Below are 22,802 nucleotides of genomic sequence, written 5' to 3'. Positions count from 1 at the left end.
AGTGCCAAGAGGAGGGTCCTAATTCTGACCCTGAGCTGATTTGCTGACTGATAGGAAAAATGCCTGCCATGGTTGGGGCTTCGGTTTCCCTGTGTGCCCAAGAGGGGTGCAGAGGAGCAAAGTGATCAAGGCTCAGGCCCCGGAGTCAGTCCTGGCTGTGTAATCCTGAGCCTTGGTTTCCTCATCTGTAGAATGGGAACAGCACCTTCCTGGTGGCACCGTCATTATGCCAGTTAACTTAGACGAAGAGGCGTGGGAAGTGCTTAGTACAGTGCCTAGCTCATAGTCGCTGCTCAATAAATGGAACAAATTATGGTAAAAGAGTGGGGCTTTGCATCGATTTCCTACTGCTATTGATGTTAATGACGTTGATTTCTTCCTTCCCATGTATTTATTAAGCATCTATGGTGTTCCAGGTGCAGTTCGGGCACTGGGGTCATAGCAATAAGCAGAACAGACCCAAATCCCAGTACTCACAGGGCTTTCCTCTTACCAGGCAGAGAAAGACACAAACAATCACATCAGTAAAACATGTGTTGTATCAAATGGTGATAGGTACTTTGGAGAAAAATAAAGTAAGGGAAAGGGCCTGGGAAAAGCCCATGAGGGTGTGTGTGCAGTTTTAGATCGGGTAACTAAGAATGACCTTTTTGTAAAAGCCTGAAGGAGGTGAGAGAGTAAGCCAAGCAGATTTGTGGGAAAGAGCATTCCAGGCAGAAGGGACAGCAGGTGCAAAGGCTCTGGGGTGGGTGCGATGCCCCATATGTTTGAAGAACGGCAAGACTTCCACTGTGGCTGGAGAAGCAGAGCAGAACTGCGAGGGAATGAGGTCAGACGGGACACAGATGGTACCCGCCTCTCCCAGAGCTGAGGTCAAGATGAGGGTTGTTCCGTGAGGGGCCTGTGCGGGTGACGCAGGGCCTGTGGAGCTCAGGAGGTGCCTCTTGCATTCCCCAAGGTCTGGATACCCCTTCTGTGGAGCGGTGGCCTCTGAATCATTCTCACACGGCAGCCAGAGGGGCTCTTTCCAAATCACGTGGACTGTGCCACTCCCCGACTGGACTCCCTTCCATAGCTCCCCACTGCTCTGCGATGGAGCCCTCCAGCCTTCTGGCCTGCCCTACAGGATGCTTGCTGCCTGGTCCCTGCTGACGTCTGTAGCCTCAGCCTTCCTCTCCCTGACCGCAGCTGCAGCCTGCCTGAGGTCCTTATAATTCCTCATCTCTAGGCATTCCCCTCTTTATTCTCCTTTCTGCTGTGCCCTCCCCAATTCCTACCCTTCCTTTAGTCTCACAGAACATTCCTTCCTCCAGGGAGCCTTCTCAGATTGACCTCCAAGCTCCGGTCTTGTGCCCCAGGGCCACCAAGCTTATCCCCTTGTTAAGGATTCCTGCCTTTCCCTATCAGTTTCTGCTTCTTCTATCCCTGCTTTCTCCTGTCTCCTCTGTCCCTGGTGTGAGCTCCTGGAAGGCAGGAACCACATCTCTTATTCATCAGGCATTCTCCAAGCTTGGCAGAACACCAGACTGTCGCATAAATGAAATGTGTGAGTGACTAGGGAGTGAATGAATGCAAAGGACCATGGGTCTACGCTCACTGGGTTAACACAGATTAAAGAGTCTGACAATAGCAAGTGTTGGTGAGGATGGACTACAATGGACACGTGCATTTTTTTCCATGGGGGGGGTGCAGCTGGGCTTTTGTTTAGTAAAGCTGAAGCTGAGTATATCCCACGAGCCGGCTATCCTGTTCCAGTGTGTATATACACCAGAGATATGCATGCAAACCAGCACTTCGAGAAGTTCGCAAGGTGCAGCAATGTTCAGGACAGTGTCCTTCATCATAGCCTCAAACTGGAAACAAACCAACCGTGCATCAACACAGAACAGATAAACAATGGACACCGTGCAGCCATGAAGATGAACGCATTAAAGCAACGAGCAACAACCTATGATTTCACGAACATAATTTTAAGAGGAAAAAAAAAGAGCAAGACACAAAGAAGTTATATGGTATGAGTCTGCTCATCTAAGGTTAAACAACCAGGTGAAATTAAGCTATAGGGTTTGGTGATGCGGATGTAGGTAAACTGACTCTAAGGTAAGGAGGCGGCAGTCACAACTGCGGATCATGCTTGACCCTGGAAGAGGGGGTGTGGGGGACAGTCGGGCTCAGGAAAGGCACATGGAGGCTGCTGGGGCCCAGGAGTGTGGTTTCCAGGAAGGTTCGCTTTATAGTTAGTTGTCAAACTGGCCATTTTTACTTTCCAGCCTTCTGCTAGGGTGCGTATTTCACAATAAAGAAGTGTTAAAGATAAAGAGGGAACGAATCAATGAATGAATAAACAAGAATCTTCCTGGGGCCAGGGTCCCTCTTCTCTGCTTTGCCCCACTGCTTCCCCCTCAGAGCTGGCACAGAGCCTCACACAACTGGACAGAAACCCGGGTGCGCCCCACCCCTCCACTCCTCCATTCCTCCACCCCTCCACGCGGTGCCTCAAAGCTCCCCACTCCACGTAGGGGTAGGGGTCGGCTCTGCCCCCGGCTCCCTGGCGACACAGAGCTGGCTGGCGGTTCCGCCCACCCAGCCCAGAGCCTGGGCTGAGGCGCTAGGCCCCGATGACGGTGCGCTCTCAGCTAAGGGATTGGATTCCCTTATCTCTCGGGGGTCAGTCCCCTGTGGCGGGCCTAATGTGAGAGCAGCAGACCTCGAGTAATGACTCCCCGATAGGGATCAGCCCGGCTCCCTGCGGCATTTAGTCTCTGCCAGCTTTGGCGGCTTCCCGGCTTCCCCAGCGCGGCTCTGGGCCCAAGGCTGGACAGAGGGGTTGGCTGACCGGGAGGTGGGGGACTCCGCCAGAGAACCAGCCCCAGTGCCCTGTTGTTCCAGGAAAGGCAGGGAGTGGAAAAACCTCCTAATTCAGAAGCACAGCACCCTGCCCTCCAGGCTAATGGGGGGGGGGGGGGGACAGACCTGTCATTCCAGCCCCTACCCCCACCCCACTTCTCTGTGCAGCAAGGGCAGGCCTTGGCCTGGGTCTGGCCACAGCCTCTGTCCACATCCCTGTGTCTCCCCACCAACCCCCTGGCCAGCCCCCAGCCCTTCCCTTTGCAAGCTTGGGTCAGGGGCAGGTCACATAGACTAAGCTGGGACAAACGGGGACCCCCCCCCGTGGCAGGAAGCAAGGTGAGGGCGGTCGGTAACGGTGTTATTTGGCTGTGTGGAAAACCAGATAACTTTGAGGACTTCCTCTGCGAGAAGCATGATAAGAGGGGCACTGCAGGGAAATGGGTGGTTTGGGTGGATAGACAGATTCAAGTCCCTCTTTGGTGGACACCTAAAGGGAAGCATGAGCTTGGTGGGCGGCTGGAAGGATGAACAGACGCCCACGGTACCCCCGCCACGGAAGCTCGATGCAAGGGGAGCTGGGGGTCTACCAGATGGACGCAGATGCTTCCCTCGCCTTCTGGGAAGGCCCCACTTACTCTGAGGGAAACGGGGTGGGTTGTCATTGACATCAGTGACCACGATGGTGACGGTCGTGGAGCCGGAGAGGCCGCCCAGCTGGCCTGCCATGTCTGTGGCCTGGATCACCACTTCGTAGCGCTCCTGGCTCTCGCGGTCAAGGTCAGGCACAGCCGTCCGGATCACACCTGTGGGTGAGTGAGAGTGAGGCCAGGGATCTCCCCCCCGCAAGCTGCCAGCAGACCCCTCCGTAAGCAGAGGCGGGTCTCAGGCAAGTTAAGGAGGGGAACGTCAAAGGTGTGGGGACGATGCGGATACAGGCTTAGCAGCCCCATGCACGCTCACGCACGCTGATGCACACTCACGCACGCTGATGCACACTCACGCACGCTGACGCACACTCATACCTGCTCAGAGAGATCCGTTCTTTCCTCTCTCTGTCAGTGGCTCTCAGCAGAGCCAGGCATGGAGCAGCACCTTGGCTTTGAGTGTTAACATGGTGAACGAGACTCACGCCCACACTCATGCACACTCACTCTGGAGTCACACTCACCTGTATGCATACACTAGGTATGGCTCGCACACTTATATAGTACGTACATAAGAACACACATGAACTCACACACACGCGTGCACGCTCACAGCTGAATGCACACTTATTTTCACTCTCCCTTCTCCATGTTGGAGTCAGCCCTCAGCCCTTGGGGTCCCCGGGCCCTGGCCCAGCCCTAGATTCTCTGTCCAGGCACTAGCGAATCACTGATCAGACAGCCCTTCAAGCTGTTGATGCAAGAGGGGCAGGGGCAGCAGGAATGGGGGTGGGGGGTCACCGCAAGATTAATTCTGCCGAGCGGAAGGCCGAGCTTCTTGTCTCCCTGCCAGTGGGAGACCGAGGTGGAGGGGAGAGTCGATGAGGCATTCAGCGCCTCCCCCGCCACTCACTCCAACCTGCCGAGTACCAGGTGGTGACAGGTGGTGCCCGGGGCCGGCACGCCAGGTGGAGTCATGCACCAGCAGCCCCATGATGCGCCCCATAAAACCCAATCTCAGACTCCTGATGTCTCCAAACAGCCCCCAGACTCCAATAGAGGCGCTAGAATGAGGGAAGAGGCTGCGGTGTGTGCGTGTATGTGTGTATCTGTATGTGTAGCTGGGGGTGCTGGAGGCAGGGCATCTAGGAAGTGGCCCTGCTTTTGTGGGATCACATGGAGATATGGAGAATGTGTATTCTGTCTAATGAAGAGTTGCACAGACTCTCCATCGGTGGCCTCTGAGACCCCTCTATGGGCTCCCCGCTGACCCCTCCTTTCCTGAGAGTGGCCTTTGCAAGGATGGAGGAGTCTTGGAAGCCCATGAACTTGGGATAAATCCCAGCTCTGCCATTTTTTTGGCCATGTGATCTTGAGCAAATCCCTTCCTCTGAACCTCAGTTTCCTTCTCTGGAAAATGGGACAACTGCAGTGCCTCCCTACAGAACAGGAACGATCAACCCCAGCACTATGGGAGTTTCAGGCGGAATAACGTTACCCGCCACCTGCCAGTAGCAGCGTGTTCCATACCAGTCTCGGTTCTGGGCACAGCAGGCCCTCCTTGAGCTGCCCCAACACTGACTGTGAACGGGGCACCCTTCTGGCAATGAGGCTGGGCCCAGGCCTCTGCTGGTCTATCAGCTGAGGCTTTGCAGCCCTGGAGTGGGGGACAGAGAGCAAGGGAGAAAGAGCCAGGACAGAGAGAAGGACAGAGGGGAGTGGTCAAGCTGGAGAGAAATGTACTCAGGAGGGGATGGTGAGAGAGAGGAACAGAGCTCCAGAGAAAGAACTGAGAGAAAGAACCAAGGGGAGAAAGGAAGGCAGGAAACAATAGAGACTGAGTAAACAGCCTTTCTCGAAGACAGCAGGGAGGCCCAGGGTCAGGAAAGAGGGAAGAAAGACGGTGGAGGAAGAAAGGGAGAGGGCAGACAGGCCCACTGACGGTGGAGCGGGCACCAGGCCAGAGACGGGGGCTCCCTGAGTGAACCAGTCAGAAGGGCTGGGAGGAAGCCGACCAGTGGAGCCCCTCCTGCATCCCTAAGCTTTGCACATGTCCTTGGCCTCCAGGACCTCACGGACTGTAGAGGCGGTGCTGGGATTTGGGACCACCGTGCGTCTGTAAGCTTGTGCACCAGAAACTGGTGAATGGGGCTTGGAGCAGGGCTCTGGCTGAGGTCCACCCCTGGCAGGGAGGAACCCTGCTCATGGGGCTGCCTCCTTGCTGTCACTGCCACTTCCAGCTCTGGAGGGATGTAGGGCCACCAACCTCTGTTCACTTGGCAACTAGCCATGAAGCCTTGTAGACGATCAGGGGCCATTGTTGGGAGACTAGGAGGTGGGTACCCAGGGGCCCTGCTGCCTCTGGACCCAGCCCTGGGATCACACCCGGTGACAGCCTGGGATGACAGCAGCTCCCAATAGCACACACCTGTGGTTAGGCACACTCTTGGGTCACCCCCTCTCATACTGATTCAGGCCTTGGCTCTGCAGACTTGTTTTGGCCAATGGGACATCAGCAAACAGGACAAAAAGCAGAGGCTTGATAAACCCTTGTGTGCAGGGGCCTGTCCTCTGGGAGCCTCAAGACCACTGTGCTGAGAAAAAGCCCTAGGCGGACGGCCACAAGGAGGGAGGGGCCCAGCCACGCTGGCTGTCCTAGCAGACCTGCCAGCTGACTGTCGCCCCATGAGTGACCCTGGCAAAAAGACCTGTGCAGCCAACCCACAAGATTATGACAAGAAAAAACTGTTGCTGTGTTAAGTCGCCGTGTTCGGGGGCAGTTTGTCAAAGAGCAGTAGATATCTGATGGAGAAATCATGTTCTCCAGACTGTCTCTCTCCTGGGCTCGCTCATGCAGCCACATTTCCTTAGAGGCTCCGCTGGCCAGAGGCCCAGCGGGGCCTGGCACATAGGTCTGGCAGGTGGTCCCGGCCGTGAGGGGGAGCGTGTCCAGTCTTCAGCAGGCTGAGCGCATTTCCTTAGATGGTGGTCTTGGGAGAGAAGAGTGAGGGTGAGGATTGCAGGGCCTCTTAAGGCCTAACCTGGGACTTGGCAGAACATAATTTCTGCTCCAGATTCAAGACTCCACCTCTCTCTCTTTAAGTAAGCTCCATGCCCAACATAAGGTTTGAACTGATGACATTGAGAGATAGAGTCCAATCTCTATCTAAACTCAGCCAGCCAGGCACCCATCTAGACTCCGTCTCTTGATAGGAGCAGTGGCAAAGTCACTTTACCTAGCGGGGTGGGAGGAATCCATGGCATCTTCTGTTATCTGCTACGTTCTGCTCCCCACTCCACCTCCTGATGCAGGGAGGAGCAGCCTGGGGCTGGTGCCTGTCTCCCGGCTCTGGGGTAAAATTCTCACACCGGCCCCTGCAATTGTTCTTGGAAGCTCTGGCCCTGCAAATCGCTCATTCACTCACCTATCAGACGCTTACTGAGGAGGTACTGTGAGTAGGGGCACGGAGTCAGATTTGAGGCTGTGCAGAAAGGAGGGATTTTGGGGTCAGACTGACTGGTTTAGGTTCTTCTTTCCACCATGTACATGCTATCTGACCTCGGGTAAGTTCTCGAGTGCTTCTGAGTCTCCGTTTCCTATTCTATAAAATGGGGCTACCCAGTTGGAAGGCTTTTAAGGGAATGAGACAAGGTTTCCAGCGGCAGGTCTCACATTCTGGGGATGCCATGATGCTCCCTCAAGTCCTGGATCGGGTCCCCGATCCTACTGGCCTTGTTCATCATCTTACCTAGAGGGTCTGGCACGTTGTAGGCGTTCAGTAAACACTTGGACTGCCTGACCTACTGCCACAGACCCTCTGTCTCCCCTCTCACAGGCTGGGTAGAACAAAAGCCCCGCGGGGGGCAGAAATCAGATCTGGTTAACATCCTGACCCCAGGATCTGAGACTTAGAAGGTGCTCAGCAAAGGTTTGTTTCATTCATCCCAGGAAAACAGACATCTCTGACCCAGTTGAGAATTCTCAGCAGATAACTTAGGAGTCTCTGAGCGCCCCTTTCTAGTCTTGCGGGAGTGGAGGTGGGCAGTGGGGGGGTGGTGGTGGCTGAAAGTCAGAACCTGGCCAGGGCTCCCAGCAGCCTTGTCCTCACCCATCCCCCTCAGTTCCAGCTGTTATCCTCGCCACCCCTGCTGTCCCTTCCAGATTCTGCAGAAGGGGCCCTGGAGCCCAAGCGATGCCTCATTAGCCCGCAAATGCCATCCCTGTCGCCCCTGTGGGGGGCTTGCTGGCAGGCCTGGCCTTTAAAACACACAAGTTAATTCCTCCTCTGGCACTCGGCCCCACGGAGCCCCGCCTCCTCCTCTCCCTCACACCTTCCTCTCAGGGCCCGTTCCGGCTCTGCTCCCTGCTATCTGCACAGCGAGAACAGACTGTACCTCGCAGCAGCTGCTAAATATAGACCCGCATCAGCGGAATATTCCTGGCTGGGGAAATGGAGCTGGGGCTGGGAATGGCACCAGGGCAGCTCCTGCAGTGGGGCTGAAGCCAAGGGGAGGAACAATCTGGTCCTTCCTGGGAGGTGTCAGCAAAGACCCTCTCAGACTGAGAAAGTGAAGGACCCTAGGACAAGGACCTCATCTGTGCTGCTTCACCTGCCTTGTCTGGTGCCCATTCTCTGGCCTCCTGAGAACGGTTCCTGCCCTCCTGGGCTCTCCGAGGCCTCCCACGTGCCACCCTCTCCCTGCCTCCTTGCAGCGGGGGATGCTTTTTCTGAGAACCCGGCCGTCCTCTTCACTCGCTTGAAGTCTGGTCCCCCATCTGCTCACCCCTGCCATCTCCCAGACTCAGTCCTGGCCCCTCCCTTTTTTCTGTCTCTTCCTCCCTTTCTGGAAGGGGAATCAACTCGAAGGGCCCCCTCCTCAGGCTGAACGAATGAAGGCGTCAGTAGCAACAGGCAACAGCAGCCCCTTGGCTTGCCAGCAGGTACCAAGGATTGCGCCGGGCACTTTGTACCCTCGTTGTTCCCTTGGCCTGCACGTTCCTTCCGGGATACCGAGGGGGCTCATACCCTCCCTTCATTCACGTCTCTGTCCAAGATCACCTCCTTAGAAAGGCCCGTCCTGATTTCTTCATCGAAGTCTACCCCTTTATCCTGCTTTCTGTGTCTTCTTTGCACTTGTTGCTATGATGTTATGTTATACCTGGATAGGCTTATTTTCTGCATTTCTGTATTCCCTACTTGAATTAAAGCTCCATGAAGGTATGGATTTGCTTCCTGCCATATGCTTAGAGCCTAGAACAGAGCCAGGTACATAGGAGGCACTGGCTGAAGAGTTGTTGAATGAAGGAAGGAACTCTCCTGTTGGAGCCTCGCAACAGTCACTTGTGATGGGAATTATTATCCTTCTTATGCACATGGGAAACCAAAGTTTAAGGAGCCCCTGCTATTAAGAGAGCTCCAGGCCCATATTTCAGACAGCCTGCTAGATGTTCTAGATGTTTCTTTCCTTCTCCTCTCCCCTCCTAAAGGCACTTTGGTTAAAATGGAATGAATTAGCTCTGCACCAGATCCCAGGGCACATTCACTAATTCTTTTGGTCCTAGTTTTCTTAATCAACATTCCTCCTTCTGTTTCTGTGGATGGTGCTCTTTCCCATCGCAGGTCCCAAAGTTGGGAACCCCCAGATTCTTCCCTCAGTCCAGTTCCCTACCCCCAAGGTCTGCCCTTGCTGGATCTCACTGTCATCTCTTATTCTCCCTCCTCAGCATCCCAGCTAACCCTCGCCACCAATCCTGTGTCATTTCTGGCTCCCGAGCTAGATGGAGCAGGTTCAGGAGTCTGGGTGGGGGTCGGGGAAGGGTGCAGGCCTTGGTGTTTGTCATTTGGGGCTCTCTGTTGGGCACCCTAGGCTACTGAGTCTCCCTGAATTCAATTCCTGTCTCTGAGCCATGCTAAAGAGAGCAGCCCGAGGGATCTTGTTAAAATGAAAACCTGAGCATGTCACTTCCTTGCCTAAAAGTCATCAATGAGCCCAAAATGTTGGTGAGGAGGAGGGGAACAGGCGCCTTCCTATGTGGCTCTCGGGAGTATAATCTGGTACATTTCGGCATTATCTATCCGGATTCCAAATGCATGTGCTCTTTGACCCAGCTTTTCCTCTTCCCGAAAATTATCCTGCAGATACACTCACACAAGCACAAAATGATATATGTATGAGGTTATTCACTGTAGCATTGCTTGTTGTAGCAAAAGATTGGAAACAGCATAAGTGTCCATCAATAGGGGACTGGTGAAATAAATTTTAGTGTATCCACAACAGCTGTTAAATAAAAGAATGAGGAAGCTCTTTATGTACTGATATAGAATAATCTTCAAGATGTATTGTAAAGTGAAAAAGGCAAGCAGTGTATATAGTGTGTGTTTATAGCTACCATTTGTGTAAAAAAAAAATAAAACAAATACATGTACCTATTTTCTTGTACATGCATAGAATAGCTCTGAAAGGATACGCAAGGAAATTATATTGGTTGCCTTGGGGACCCAAACTGGGTGGCTGGGGGACTGGAAGGGGTGAAGAATGTCCACTAAATATCTGTTTGGATTACTTTTTAAATTTCGAACCTTGAAATATGTTATTTATTTTTAAAAACTTAATATTTTTTTAAGTGAATGAGTCCAAGATCTCATAGGATATATGTACTAAGTAGCTACCTTTGGGGCTGTAATTAAGGGGTGAGGGTGGGAAGCATCTTTCTTTCTTTCTTTCTTTCTTTCTCTCCCTCTTTTAACATTTAATGTTTGAATTTCCAAAATATATTACTTTTGCAAGGAGAAAAAAATGACAAAGATATTTTGTGTAAGATAGTACAATTATAACTGTGCTCATAATCTAGAATCCTCAATTCCACACCCCAACAAATAAAATACACAAACAAAAACCCAAAATGCAGATCCACCACACACACACACACACACACCATTACCTTTAGAATAATCCTTAGAACTACCTTTTACCCCCATTACCCTTGGAAAAAAATTCCCTCATTACCCTTAGAATAAAATCCAAGGTCTTAAGCCTCACTTCTCCTGGGCCCAGTTGGGCCCCTACCAGCCAGCCCTGATCCCATCTTAGGCCTCCTGCTTTTCCCAGTCCTGAGTTGCTTACAATTCCCCTCATGCCTCAGGGTGTTCTTCCCTCCTAGTTTTGCCAGCACCATGCCCTCTGCCTGGAATGCCTGTCTCTGAATCCCCATCTGGGTCTGGCCAACGCCTTCTTATCCTTTGGAGATCAGCTCCTTCCACCTCCCAGAACTTTGCATCCTGATGGCCCATGCATGTGCCTGTCGCCCCTGCCCCCACTGGACTGTGAGCCCCAGGATGGCATCTGATAAACATTGTGTGGTGGACGGTCTCCAGTGAGCCCTCACTCCTGGCCTGCGCCTCCCATCTCAGGGACAGGGAGAACACCTTCCTTGGCATCGGCAGCCACGCCCAGCTGTGCAACAACCTCTGTAAGGCACTTCACTTCTCTGAGCTTCATGTCCTGCTCTGCCCTCCCTGCCACTCTGGCAGGGCCCCTCAGAGACATAATCAGGCTCTAACCTCAGAGAAAGTGAAATGAGGACTGTGTTCGGTGGTGTTGGGGGAGGGAAAAGAAGCCAACAAGCCATTCTCGCCTGTCTCTATCTCTTTCCATCAGACCCTTAACAACTGTCCTTTGAACAGAGCTTTCACAACTGCTGAAAAGGCGCCCTTCACCTGCTGACCCCTAAGGGCTGCAGACACGCTTGCTTCAGTTAAGCTCCAAGGACAGGAGGGTCGCTTACGTGGGACCTCTGAAGTCCCCTTCAGGGCGCCCATGTTGGCATGGTGGAGGCATCCTGCCTTTTTGTTTCTCTTCCAGTATGGCAGGCGCTCCTCACCCCCCCCACCCCCCACCGCCCCCGCCCTCAAGCCCCATCTTTTTCTGGTTCTCAGCCCTTGTCTCTTTCTGCCTGGCCATCCTTTCCTCTCTGAGATCCTGGAACAGGATAGATGCCGCTTCCGGGCGTCCTACCCTCAGCGATGTCCGCTTAGAACGCTGCCAGCGGAAGTACCCCCACCCTCTAGCCCCGCCCCTCCGTGCCCCTCCTCCAGTCTTGCCCAGGCCCCGACCCTCCGGCCAGGCCCCGCCCCTTACCGGTCTTGGGGTCCACGGTGAAGTGGTGCTCGCCATCCAGCACGCTGTACACCAGCCGAGCGCTGCTGCCGTACGTGGGGTCATCTGCATCAGAGGCCATCACCTGCATCACCGACGTGCCTGGACCCGGGGGACCAAGCGAGACGGGGGTCACCTGGGGCCGCTGTGCTTGTCCTCCCCACCCCAGGGAAGCTAGGAGAGGAGATCCAAGCTGGAGGTCATGGAAGCTAGTCCCCTCACAGTCCTCATCCCCACACCGACTCCCAACCCGCTTCCTGATCTGGGGGCTTCCTGTGGCACAAGCATGACCATGGAGTCAGATCTGGGTTCAGATCTCCTTTGGTGACTCCCAGCTGTAGGATTCTAGCAAGGGAAGACAGCCTCTCTGAATCCGTTTCCTCTTCAGCAAATGGGGGATAATCCTAGTCCTTGGTTCTTGATGTTGAGGGAATGCACTTTAAATTCTCAGTCCAGATGGGGCTCTCAGCGGGTGATGCAATGGTCATCATCACCAATTAAGTCATCACGGTCAGAGTTAGAGCCAGGACTGGAAACTAGGCACCCGACTCCCAAAACAGGGGTCTTTCTACCCACCCCCGCCCCTCCTGATTTCTCGAGAGAATTCTGCCTCTCTTCCCTCCCACCTTACCACCCCCCACACGATGGGGATTGGGCAGCCCAGAAGGATAACCAAGTTCACTGGGGCTCAGAGGCCAGTAGCTTTTGGATTGGGGGCAGGAGGATGGTAAGGCCCAGCTTTCCCTGTGGGAAATAGTTGGCTGTGGGTCCTGGTGCCCTCCTTGCCCCTCCCCCTGGGTGTCCAGACAGTCCCCCCCCCCCCCAGACACACACACACACACACACACACACACACACACACACACACACACTTCACATGCTCTGCATGCTCTGCACGTAGGCTGCTGGGGAGAGTATAAATTGGATAAAAGTCCATCAAACAGCGGCAATTAAGTTATTGATTTTCGACGCTGCCTCATTAAACTGGGAGCTTCTCTCGGCCTGTCCCAGAGATGGCTCTAATTTGACATCATGTTCAATTTGACGAAATCAGGGCTTGGGATGTGAGGCTGGACAGGAGGGGGTTGAGGGTGGGGTGGGGGAGGGTTGGATGGGGAGGTGGGCAAAGCCTTCTGGTCCATCTGAACCTTTCCAGAAAGGAGGGGGTGAAGTAGAAGACCCAAGAAGGAGTCTTGGGAGCTCAGGATATGAGCCAAGAGGATAAGACTCAGACGTCACTTCAAGGTGATGCCTTCTTTTGAATGCCCTGCTGGTGAAGGGATGGGACCCAGACCTGCTGAGGTCCTGGGTGGGGCCTTCCCGGGGCTGGGTGGTACTCTCTGGGCCAGAAGGGTGCCTGCTAGGAGGTAAGGCCCATTCACAGCTTGGCTAATGAGTGAGGCTCTGGAAGTGCTACTGCAGCAATTCTGCTAAGCCCAGCCTGCCGCCCGCCTCTCCCGCCTCCAGCCTGGGGCCCTCGATCATTCCAGACAGACACATGTATTTATTTTTCACTCTTTTGCATTCCTTATTTTCCTCTCTATATCCCCCCTCCCAGCCTGAGCCTTCTAAACCGGCCCTGCAATGCGCCTCTCTTTGGCAGCTCCTGCTCCATGTCAGCCATGTCAGGGTTGCCCAGAGAAGCTAGGGAAGGTATCTGAGCAAGCCCTCTCCCCCTCGATGCTTGGTGCCCAGGGTCTCCTCTCAGGGCCAAGGACATAACCCCAGGTGCCTCATATTATACAGAAAGAGGAAAAAGGAATAAACTCTTAGGGGCACCTACTACATGTCCAGCTTCACCAAGCACTTAAATTCATCATCTCTGGGGCACCTGGGTGGCTCAGTGGGTTAAAGCCTCTGCCTTCGGCTCAGGTCATAGTCTGGGGGTCCTGGGATTGAGCCCCACATCGGGCTCTCTGCTCGGGGGGGGGCCCTGCTTCCTCCTCTCTCTCTGCCTGCCTCTCTGCCTGCTTGTAATCTCTGTCTGTCAAATAAGTAAATAAAATCTTTAAAAAAATTCATCATCTCTAATCCTCATAGTATTTCTGAGAGCCAGAATGTTCCCCTCTAAGTTACAGGTGAGGAAACAGGTCAGACAAGTAGGAACACTTGACCAAGAGCACTGAGAGAGGAAGTGGTGGGATTTGAACCCAGGACTCTGAGGTCAAAGCCCTCCTGGGGTGACAGTCAACGCAGGCAGGCAGAGTGGCTCTGGGGATGGTGGCTCAGTGTAATAAATCACAATCAGTGATGACTCTGCCATTTACTAGCAGTTTGACCTTGAACATGTCACAACCCCCTTGTGCCTCAATTTTCTCATTTGTGAAATAAAGATGAGCATATTACCAAACTCCTAAAATTGTTTTAGGAATTTAAACAGACTTCATGTTCAGCACCGAGGACAGTGCCTGCCCCACGCTAAGCACTCAATAAATGTAGGTTGTTGTCTTGGGAGGCATGGCATGTGAGTATATGAACACAATCATGCCTCCCTCACAGACACACTGAAAAGGGAGAAGACACATAAAGCATCAGGCTCATGGTGGGTGCTCAATAAATAGTGGCTGTTGTAGCTGTTATGAGAGAGGGTCTCCCTGCCACTCCCCTCTGCTTGTCCCCCCCCCCCCCTTGGGCAAGGCACAATATCCAGCTGAATGACTCCCCAGGGTAATGGCTGATCTCTCTCTCTCTCCCTGGCTGCATCCCAGGGACTGCTGCGGGGATGATGGAATCATTTCCCCAATCCCGGATTCTTTATTGCAGCCATTATAGTTAATGCCGACACGTGGGGATGGTGAAGGGTCAGTGATTCACCACTGGCTCCCCAGGCTCCAGACCCCCTCCTACCTTCTTCACAAGTCAGCAGCTCCCCAGAATGAGCAGATAAAAGGGTGCCAGGCTTGTGGCTGCTACGGGACCACCGCATGGTCAGCTCCCCTCCATTCAGCAGTTAGATTTTATAATGACCATCACATCCACTCCCTCCTTTAATTCTCAGTTGAATTCTAAGATGTAGATGCAGTGGTATGCTGGTAAATGTTTAACCATCAGCTCAGAGGGCTAGAGGGGTGGGGAGGAACGCCCTACCTTGTTGTATTTGTTGATTTACATGATGTAGAGACTCTCACCATGGCCAATTTCAAGCTACCTATGTGATATCAAGTGGCTCACAAAACAGAAAATCAATATTTGCCTATTGTGAGTGGATATGAGCCAACACCGTACAATCCTGCATCATTCCCATTTTACAGATGAGGGAACTGCTATGCACAGTGAAGGGTGAAAATGTGAATTAATAATAAATGCTGATGAAACCTATTATTACATATTGTTATTCGAAGATAATGATAGATTATGTTTACTGAATAATACTTTGTGCTAGATCCTATGAGAAGCCCTTTATGTCTGTTATCTCATGGAATTATAAAATAAGCTTGAAGTAAGCTCTATTGAGATTCCCACTTTACAGATGAAAAAATGAGGCTGAGTGAAGTTAAGCAATGAAGTCCCTTGTGCCTTAGTTTCCTCACTTGTGAAATGAAGGTAATATTACTGCCAAGCTCTCAAGATCACTGTGAGAACTCAAACAGTTCTCCATGTTCAGAACCAAGAACAATGCCCGGTCAAGTTCACCTGGTAAGGAAATAGGAGAGGCAGGATTCAAAAACAGGTTGATCTGATGTCAAAACCTACATATGCCTGGACTTATGAAGTGGGGGGGGGGGCAATAGGAGTAAAAGGAGACAGGCAAGTAAGAGAGGGACGAGTCAGAGAAAGGAGGGGAATGGCAAGGAACAGCATCCGGGATTTTCCCTGCCACAACTGGTTGAAGCTCGGAGTTCCAGAAGCAGGGCTGGGATTGGCTAGGGTGGGCTGGTCGCTGTCCATGGTGCTGCCAGCCAACTCTTAAGCTACATGGGGTTAAGGGCCTCTATCCAGGCCGGCATAGGAAGTATTGCCCAAATGATTCTTGGGTAAACAGGATTTCAGAGCAGGGTTCCACGTAGAATGTTAAATGTGGAAAGGCTGGTCCTCAGAGAGCACAGAAACCAGTGTGTCTTACCCTGGCTGCATATTAGAATCTCTTAGGAGCTTTAAAATAAAACTGATGCTGAACCCCACCCCAGACCAATTCCGTACGCCTCTCCTGGGGTGAAGCTGAGACAAGGGCATTTTTAAAAACTGCTGCAGTGATTCTAGAATGCATCCCAGGCTAACTACCGGCCAAACCCCTGACTGAACTCAGGAAACTGAGTCATGGAGTCTCTGCTCAGTGACTTTCCCCGGTTCTATCAGTGGTAAGTGGTAGGGAAAGACTGCAGCCCAGGTCTGTGGAGCCAGCATGTTTGGACTCACTGTGCCAGTCCTGAGACTGACCCTAGGAAGGAAGAAGCAAGGATGACACATGCCACCAAGTCAGCAGTGCTCCTCCCAGGCAAAATCAGCATGAGACTTCAGACTCCTGCCAGGAGATGAGACTGGGTGGGCTTTGGCATCAGAGAGTCTAGGGTTCGGATCCCGCCCCTTCTTCACTCTGTGCTCTTGGTCAAGTCTTTCTCCCTGTTTGACCTCTTTCCTCACCTTTAGTCTAGAGGAGGCCCCTCTGCCTCCCAGGGATGCTCTGAGGACTAGAAATGATGGATTTACATGGCTGGTAAAGCTGGGCATATAGTAGCACTCAGTAGTTTATTCCTCTTGTCTCTCTGCAATGGTCAGAAGGTCTCTGGGGCTGTGCCCTTGGCCTGAAGTAAAAAATTCCTGGACACCATTATCAGGAGGGAGGGGTCAAGCTCACCCCTTATCTCTGGTTTACCTGGATGTCTCTGACATGGTTTGACATGGAGCCAGAATTGGAACCCATGGCCTGGCTCCCAACCCAGAATTCTTTCCTTTCTTAGCTCTTGTCTTTGATATCTACGAGGTCCAACTGCCACCTAGACTTGGGCTCCGGAGCCCCCAGGAGGAGTCCCATTGGCTCAAGGAGGAGGTGGTGCTATGGGGAGGGGAGCTCCAGGACTGAAGTCATCCCAGCCCTCTCCTGGGCTTTGTGGCTGTGGGAAAACTGACCCGACTGGGCCTCAGTGCCCCTTCTGTAAAATGGAGATAATACTTCATCCTTCTGGACTCCCTGGAAGAGGGAGGCCCTTTAATGAGATGAAAGAGACGAAGCACTTTGGAAAGGAACAGAATCTTCAAACGAGGTGACCAAGTGTCATTATTATGAAGATGTTTGTAATTATTGCCGTCATGCCTCTTCCCTACTTCCCTTTGCTGCCCTGCTGGGCCTGGGGAAACCCTCAGCTCACATTTAGCTTCTCGAACATTTATAAAAAATGAGTCCCACCCCCTGCTGCTGCCAGAACTGCACGGAATGCTTTCTATTAAAAATTAAAAACCACTTGTCGAGTCCCTGGGAACGTTCAGATTACACAGGAAACAAACCCCTTCTCAAACTCTCCCTCCCAACTCCCTCTTTGATCATCACTTATGATGCTGGCTCACTGGGCTGGCCTCCACAGCTTCCGGCTGCCCAGCCAGGGCAGCCTAATGATATTCAGGAGATGCAAGAACATGGGTGGGGCGGGGAGTAGTTGGGAGGGAGGGGTAGGAGGCAGGCCCAGAGACAAGTGACAGAGAAGGTGTCACTAAGAGATGAGGTTAGAAAGTGGGTCAGAGACACAGAGACAAGGGACAGAGGGACAGGGATTCAGAGAGACAGGCAGGGAGAAAGTGGGAAAACAGATACCCAGACACATAGGAAGAAATTAGGACAGAGACAGAGATATGAGCATCAGAAAGGCAGAGATACATAGAGACAGGGAGAAAGTGGAACACAGAATGTGACAGAAAGAGGTAGAAATGCAGAGATAAAGTCAGAAAGTAGACTTATATAGAAACAGAGACAGGCAGAGATACATATTAAGCAAGAGGAGAGTGGGAGAGAGTGGGAGGGGGGACAAAGAGAAGAAGCAGTTTTGGCTCAATGGGATAAGAGTGCCCTATGTTGCAAATACGCTTTTCCAGAGTCTCCAGTGAAACTCTGGGACACCGTCCCCTCCCTTTGTCCTCATAGATCCCAGCCATGGACTCACCCATGAATGTGTATGGGGAGCTAATCTGTTCCCCTGAGAGAGAGGACTCTCCTACCATCCCAGTTTGAGACACTTGTGCTCTTCTGTCCTTCCCACATTTAAATGGGACTGTCTAGTATGTAGTCTGGTCACCTTATTTGTTGGGACAGCAACATTTTAAGTATCTGCTGTAGTAGCAACGGTCTGCCTGTTGCAGAAAGCAAACATTTCTTTTCTTATTATTTGCTTCTATTCAGTTACCCGACATCTATGGAGCACCCACTGTGTGCTAGGCCCTTGAGGGCAGGATGGTGGCTCGGTCACCTTTGTACTCACTGCTATGTAGGTATAGGGCCTGGCTTAGAGAAGGTGCTTGTGTGTGTGGAATAATTTGTTGATGGAAATGACAAAGAAAGGCATGGATCCACTCTTCACTGTCCAGGTTCCCTGGGCCACGGGGATGACTCCTGAGGGCCAGGGCCTCTGCTCTTCCTTGCTACCTTTCTCCACCAGAAATCTCCTGTCCTGTTTCCCCCGATCCTGGGTGGTGAGAGCCAGTGCCGTTGCTAGGCAAGGAGATATTGCACATATAGATCTTCCTGGACTTTAATTAAAAACATCTTTAGAAGTTGTCTCTGCAGAGGCCAGCGATTGATTCCTGGCTTGGGCCTGAGGGCTGCTGAGCCACACTCTCTCAGGCTGCAGACAGGACACTCAGAGGCTCCCAGCTTGTTGCTACCCTCCCCAAATGAGACCTTTGGGGAACACACTGCCTCCTGCTTTCCTCCCTTCCTCCTTGCCCTGTCCCCCGCCAACCACTGGATTCAACAATCAGTAGTGTGCTCTTCCAGTGTTACCTTCTTCCCCTCGTGAGCCTCAGTTTCTCCAGCTATAAAATGGGTGTGTTAACACTTGACCTGAGAGCTTCTGGGAGAATCAATTAAGATCAGGGATGTGAAAGTGCTTTGCAAGCTATAAAGTCTCTGTGCATGGCTGTTGCCCATACAAGCTGAGGCAAGTGGCTTGGGTTCTGCTTCTGGGTTCGGGGTCCAGTTCTGGCTCCAGCTCTCATTCTGGAAACTCAGGCAAGTTACTTTATCTCTCTCTGCATTTATTTCCTCATTGGTTAAATGAGGACAGTAATACCTGCCCTGCTTATTCCCCAGGATTGTTGAGAATAAGAGGAAATAGCTCTGTGAAAGCAGTGTTGGCTGACAGCTGTTATTTAGTAAATGTCCCAAGAAGTGCAGGCTATACTACAAAACAGCCCTTCTGTCTGTTAGAGATGCTGCTCACAGAGGAACTGGAATACATGGGAACCCCGCTCTGGCAGAGCCCCTGCCCATTTCCACAGCTCACTGAGTCCCAATCCCATGGTCCAACAATGCCAATCCAATGCCAAATGAACCATTCCATTGGCTTGCCTTTGCTCTCAGCAGACATTACTAATCGTTTGCGGCATTTTCTCCTGAGCTTGAATGGGAGGGGCCTCAGATTCCTTCTCAACACAACCCTATAGTCACTACCATTTGGCCAAAGTTCACCCCAGAGATGAAACTGATCTGCCATCACTTTAAGGTCAGGGGAGGGTCTTGCTCTTCTTTGCATCCCCACATACCTACCCAATTGCCATGTACACAGTAGGCACTAATACATGTTTATTGAATTGAAAGCAACTGCTTATTTTTCTATCCCCTTGGGGCTATATATAAAGTAGGTGCTAATAAATGTTTGCTAAGTTAGGTGACTCATCTTTGCAACCCCTACAGAGCCAAGTACACTGGAGGCCTTGTACATAATGGGTGCTAATAAACATTTGTGGATTTAATTCAATTACTTATCTTTAGATCCCCTGCAGTGCCCGGAATAAAGTAGTGGCTAATAGATGCATGTTGGATTGAAGTTCTCATTTCTGTATCCTCAACAGTGCCAAGCATATCTTATACATAGTTGGCATTAATAAGTAGGTAGAGTTGAACTGGGCATGAGAGCCCTGTGAAATCTTGCTGTCCACTGCTCAGGTTGTGAAACTTGTGGGAAGGGGTCTGGTGCCCCCAACATTAGGAGATTATCTAGTCTAAATCTTTTCTCTCAAAACTCACTTTCTTGTTGGTTTCATCCAGCCTTGAGCTTTAAATTCCTTCTCTCTGCTGATGACCTTCAAAATTGTATCTCTGACCCTGATAGTGCTCCTGACCTCCAGACTCAGAGACCCAACTGTCCCCTTGACAGCTCCACCCAGATTTCTAGTAGACATCTCAGTCTTAACATACCCAAGAGTCTTAATTTTGTGCTGTAACCTTGCTCTTGCTGGAGCAGTCCCCATCTCAGCAGCTCCATCCATCCATTGCTCAGGACACACTTGTCAACCACATCCTTGCTTTGTCTCCCTCTCACTCCTCTTATCTGGTCCCTCACAAGCCCAGTTGGCTCTACCTTCAACATACACCCAGAATCCCATACCTTCTCACCTCCTATGCGGGTCTGAGTCAGCATCACCTTTTGCCCACATGATTGCAGCTGCCTCCTCACTGATCTCCCTTCTTCCAACATTGTCCCCTTATGGTCCATTTTCAATATGGTGGCCAACAAGTCAGCTTTTAAAAGTATAAGTTGGATCACATCACTCATTGACTCTGTATCTCACTCAGAGTACAACCGAAATCCTTTCAATGGCTACAGTGTCCTACGTGATCCTGTTTCCAGTATCTCTTTCAATCTCATTGGACTCTCCCCCTACATCACTTACTTCTCTCTTCACCCACACTGACCCCTCATGACAAACACACTATGTCTCAGGACCTTTGCACTTGCTGTTTATTCTGCCTGTACATTCTTCCTCCAGCTTAGTGATTCTCCAAGTGTGGTCCCTGAGCCAGCAATAGCAGCATCACCATGGAATTAATTAAAAAATGCAAACATTTCTAATAACCAGACCTGCTGAATCAGAAACCCTGGGGGGAAAGGGCATCAATCTGTATTTTAGCAAGCTCTCCAAGTAATGTGGATGCACAGTCAAGTATGAAAACCACTGTTTCACATAGCTCCTTGGTTCCTTCAGATCTTTGTTCAAATATGCTCTTTTGTAAAGAAAGGCCCTTCCTGACTCCTCTATCTAAAATAGCACTCCCCCAGTATAATGCAAAAATTCTCTAGATTTCACAGCACTTAGACCTGTTATATAAGGGCCTATAATATATTGGCTTGTTTATTTCATTCCCGTCTGTCTCTCTGCCCTGTATGGAGGCTTCCTAAGAACCTCCAGTGCCTGGAACAGTGCCTGGCACAGAGTAGACCCTCAGTAAATGTCTATTGCATGAATAAACCCCTTCAATGTTTCGAAGGGAACCTGGTGCCCAGAGAGAGGCAGGGACTCGCCCAAGGTCATGTAGGGAGCCAGGCTTCCTGACGGTCAGCTGTAGGACCTGCTTCACTGTGTTAAGTTCAGCGAGGCTGGTGTGCCCCTCCTCAGAAGCGTGGCTCATCGGAGGCCCCCGGCACACTTCCCTTCCTTTTTAAGCTGTGAGTGGTTTAATTTGCGAGCCCCGCTGCCTTTCATGTCCCAAGCTGTGTCCCTGCTCCCTCTGATCTCCGAAGCTGCCCAGACCCTGGTGCCGCTTGTCCACCCCGCCCTCTTCAGCCCAGATCAGGAGGCTCAGTAATTGTGACTGATTTTCAAAGCCGCCTAGAGTCTCCACAAGCACCCTGGTGTCAGATTTGCTTCCTCTTCAAAAAGTTGCTTAAATGAAATAAACTAATTTAATTTCTGCTTCCTCCCTCTCCTCCTGGATTCCTTGGCTTGTCCAAGTTGAATCCAATGCCTCCCTCTTTCCTGAGCTGAATGTCAGAGTCAGTGAGCTGGGAGGGGAAAGGGAGGCAGGGCAGGAGCTCCTCAGGCTGATTGATATTCATGAACCCGGGGACTGGCTCTGCCTCCTACAATCTGGGTGACCTTGAAAGTGTCCTTGTCTTTTCTCTTGGCCTCAGTTACCCCGAGTGTGATGCAATGACTCTTGCCACTCCAACAGTCTAGGAACCAAGACTTGACTTGCTCAGTCACTGACTTGCTATGCAATGGTGGACATATTTTCTCCCCTCTGAGCCTCAGTGTTCCCATTTGTTCGATGGGGATGCCACCATCAGTCCCATCACCTCTCAGAGTTGAAGTGGGAGTGAAGTGATGGACAAGCACCTGGCCGATGCCTCCCTCTGGAGTCCCCTATCCCCACCTGTTCTCCAAACCGTAGCAGAGAGAGCTTTCTAAAATGCACCTCAGGACCTTTGCACTGGATTGGCTCCCTTGCTTTAGCCTTTCCCAGGTTCTGTGCTTCCACCAGGTCTTTTGGGTATGGCTCTTGCTTCCTTCTCCAGCCTCACCTTGTGTCACTTTTCTGGTCTTTTCCATGTGAATCCATTTGGGATGAAGAGACACAGGGCCAGGGTTTGAGTCAGTGAGTAGGGGCTGCTGGATGGGGGGACATCAGGGGCTTTCGCTGCCCCTGACTTGCTGTGTGATCCTGGACACATCACTGCTCCTCTGAGCCTCAGTTTCCCCCATTTGCAAAATTAATTTCTAAGTAATCACTAGGCTCTGAAAGTCCATGGGTCTTTGCTACCAACAACTTTCAATGATCTCTCCATCAAACCCGTACATTGAAGATGTCCACTTGGCTGTCTAGTAAGTACTTCCAACTTTAGCTTTTTCCAATGATCTCTCCACTGAACCCGTATATTGAAGATGTCCACTTGGCTGTCTAGTAAGTACTTCCAACCTTAGCCCAACTGAAACCAAACTCCTGATTTCGCACCGTCCCTCAGATCTGCTTCTCCCGCTGCTCCTCCCATCTCAGCAAATGGAAACCCATCTATTTAACTGTCCAGGTCAACACCTCAGTAGTCATCCCTGAATTGTCTTTCTCTCACACCCCACATCCCATCCATTAGCAAATGCTTTCAGCTCTCCTTTTAAAATAGATCCCAAAGTCGACCTCCTCTCCCTACCCTTTCTGATCCCGCCTTGCTCCAAGCCACCATCATTTCCCACCTAGGTAATTACAATATGCTCCTCTGCTTCTGTCCT

At 51.5% G+C, this 22,802-nt stretch overlaps 1 protein-coding gene across 4 annotated transcripts in view; it reads right to left on the bottom strand.

Annotated features, from left to right (window-relative positions):
* The window catches only part of CDH22 (cadherin 22), a 120,474-nt gene that overhangs the window by 35,305 nt on the left and 62,367 nt on the right, over nt 1–22,802 (bottom strand). For 3 of the 4 annotated variants that reach the window (XM_059133590.1, XM_059133588.1, XM_059133586.1), the window contains 2 exons: nt 11,634–11,825; nt 3,486–3,653 (listed from right to left, as the gene is read on the bottom strand). In XM_059133590.1, the coding sequence (XP_058989573.1) occupies nt 3,486–3,653; nt 11,634–11,825 (360 nt within the window). The remainder of the gene's footprint in view (nt 1–3,485; nt 3,654–11,633; nt 11,826–22,802) is intronic. The other variant, XM_059133589.1, reaches the window with a different exon arrangement.

The sequence above is a fragment of the Mustela lutreola genome, chromosome 9, assembly GCF_030435805.1.
Source record: "Mustela lutreola isolate mMusLut2 chromosome 9, mMusLut2.pri, whole genome shotgun sequence".
Classification (NCBI taxonomy): Eukaryota; Metazoa; Chordata; class Mammalia; order Carnivora; family Mustelidae; genus Mustela; species Mustela lutreola.
This window is presented reverse-complemented; position numbering and strand designations above follow the sequence as displayed.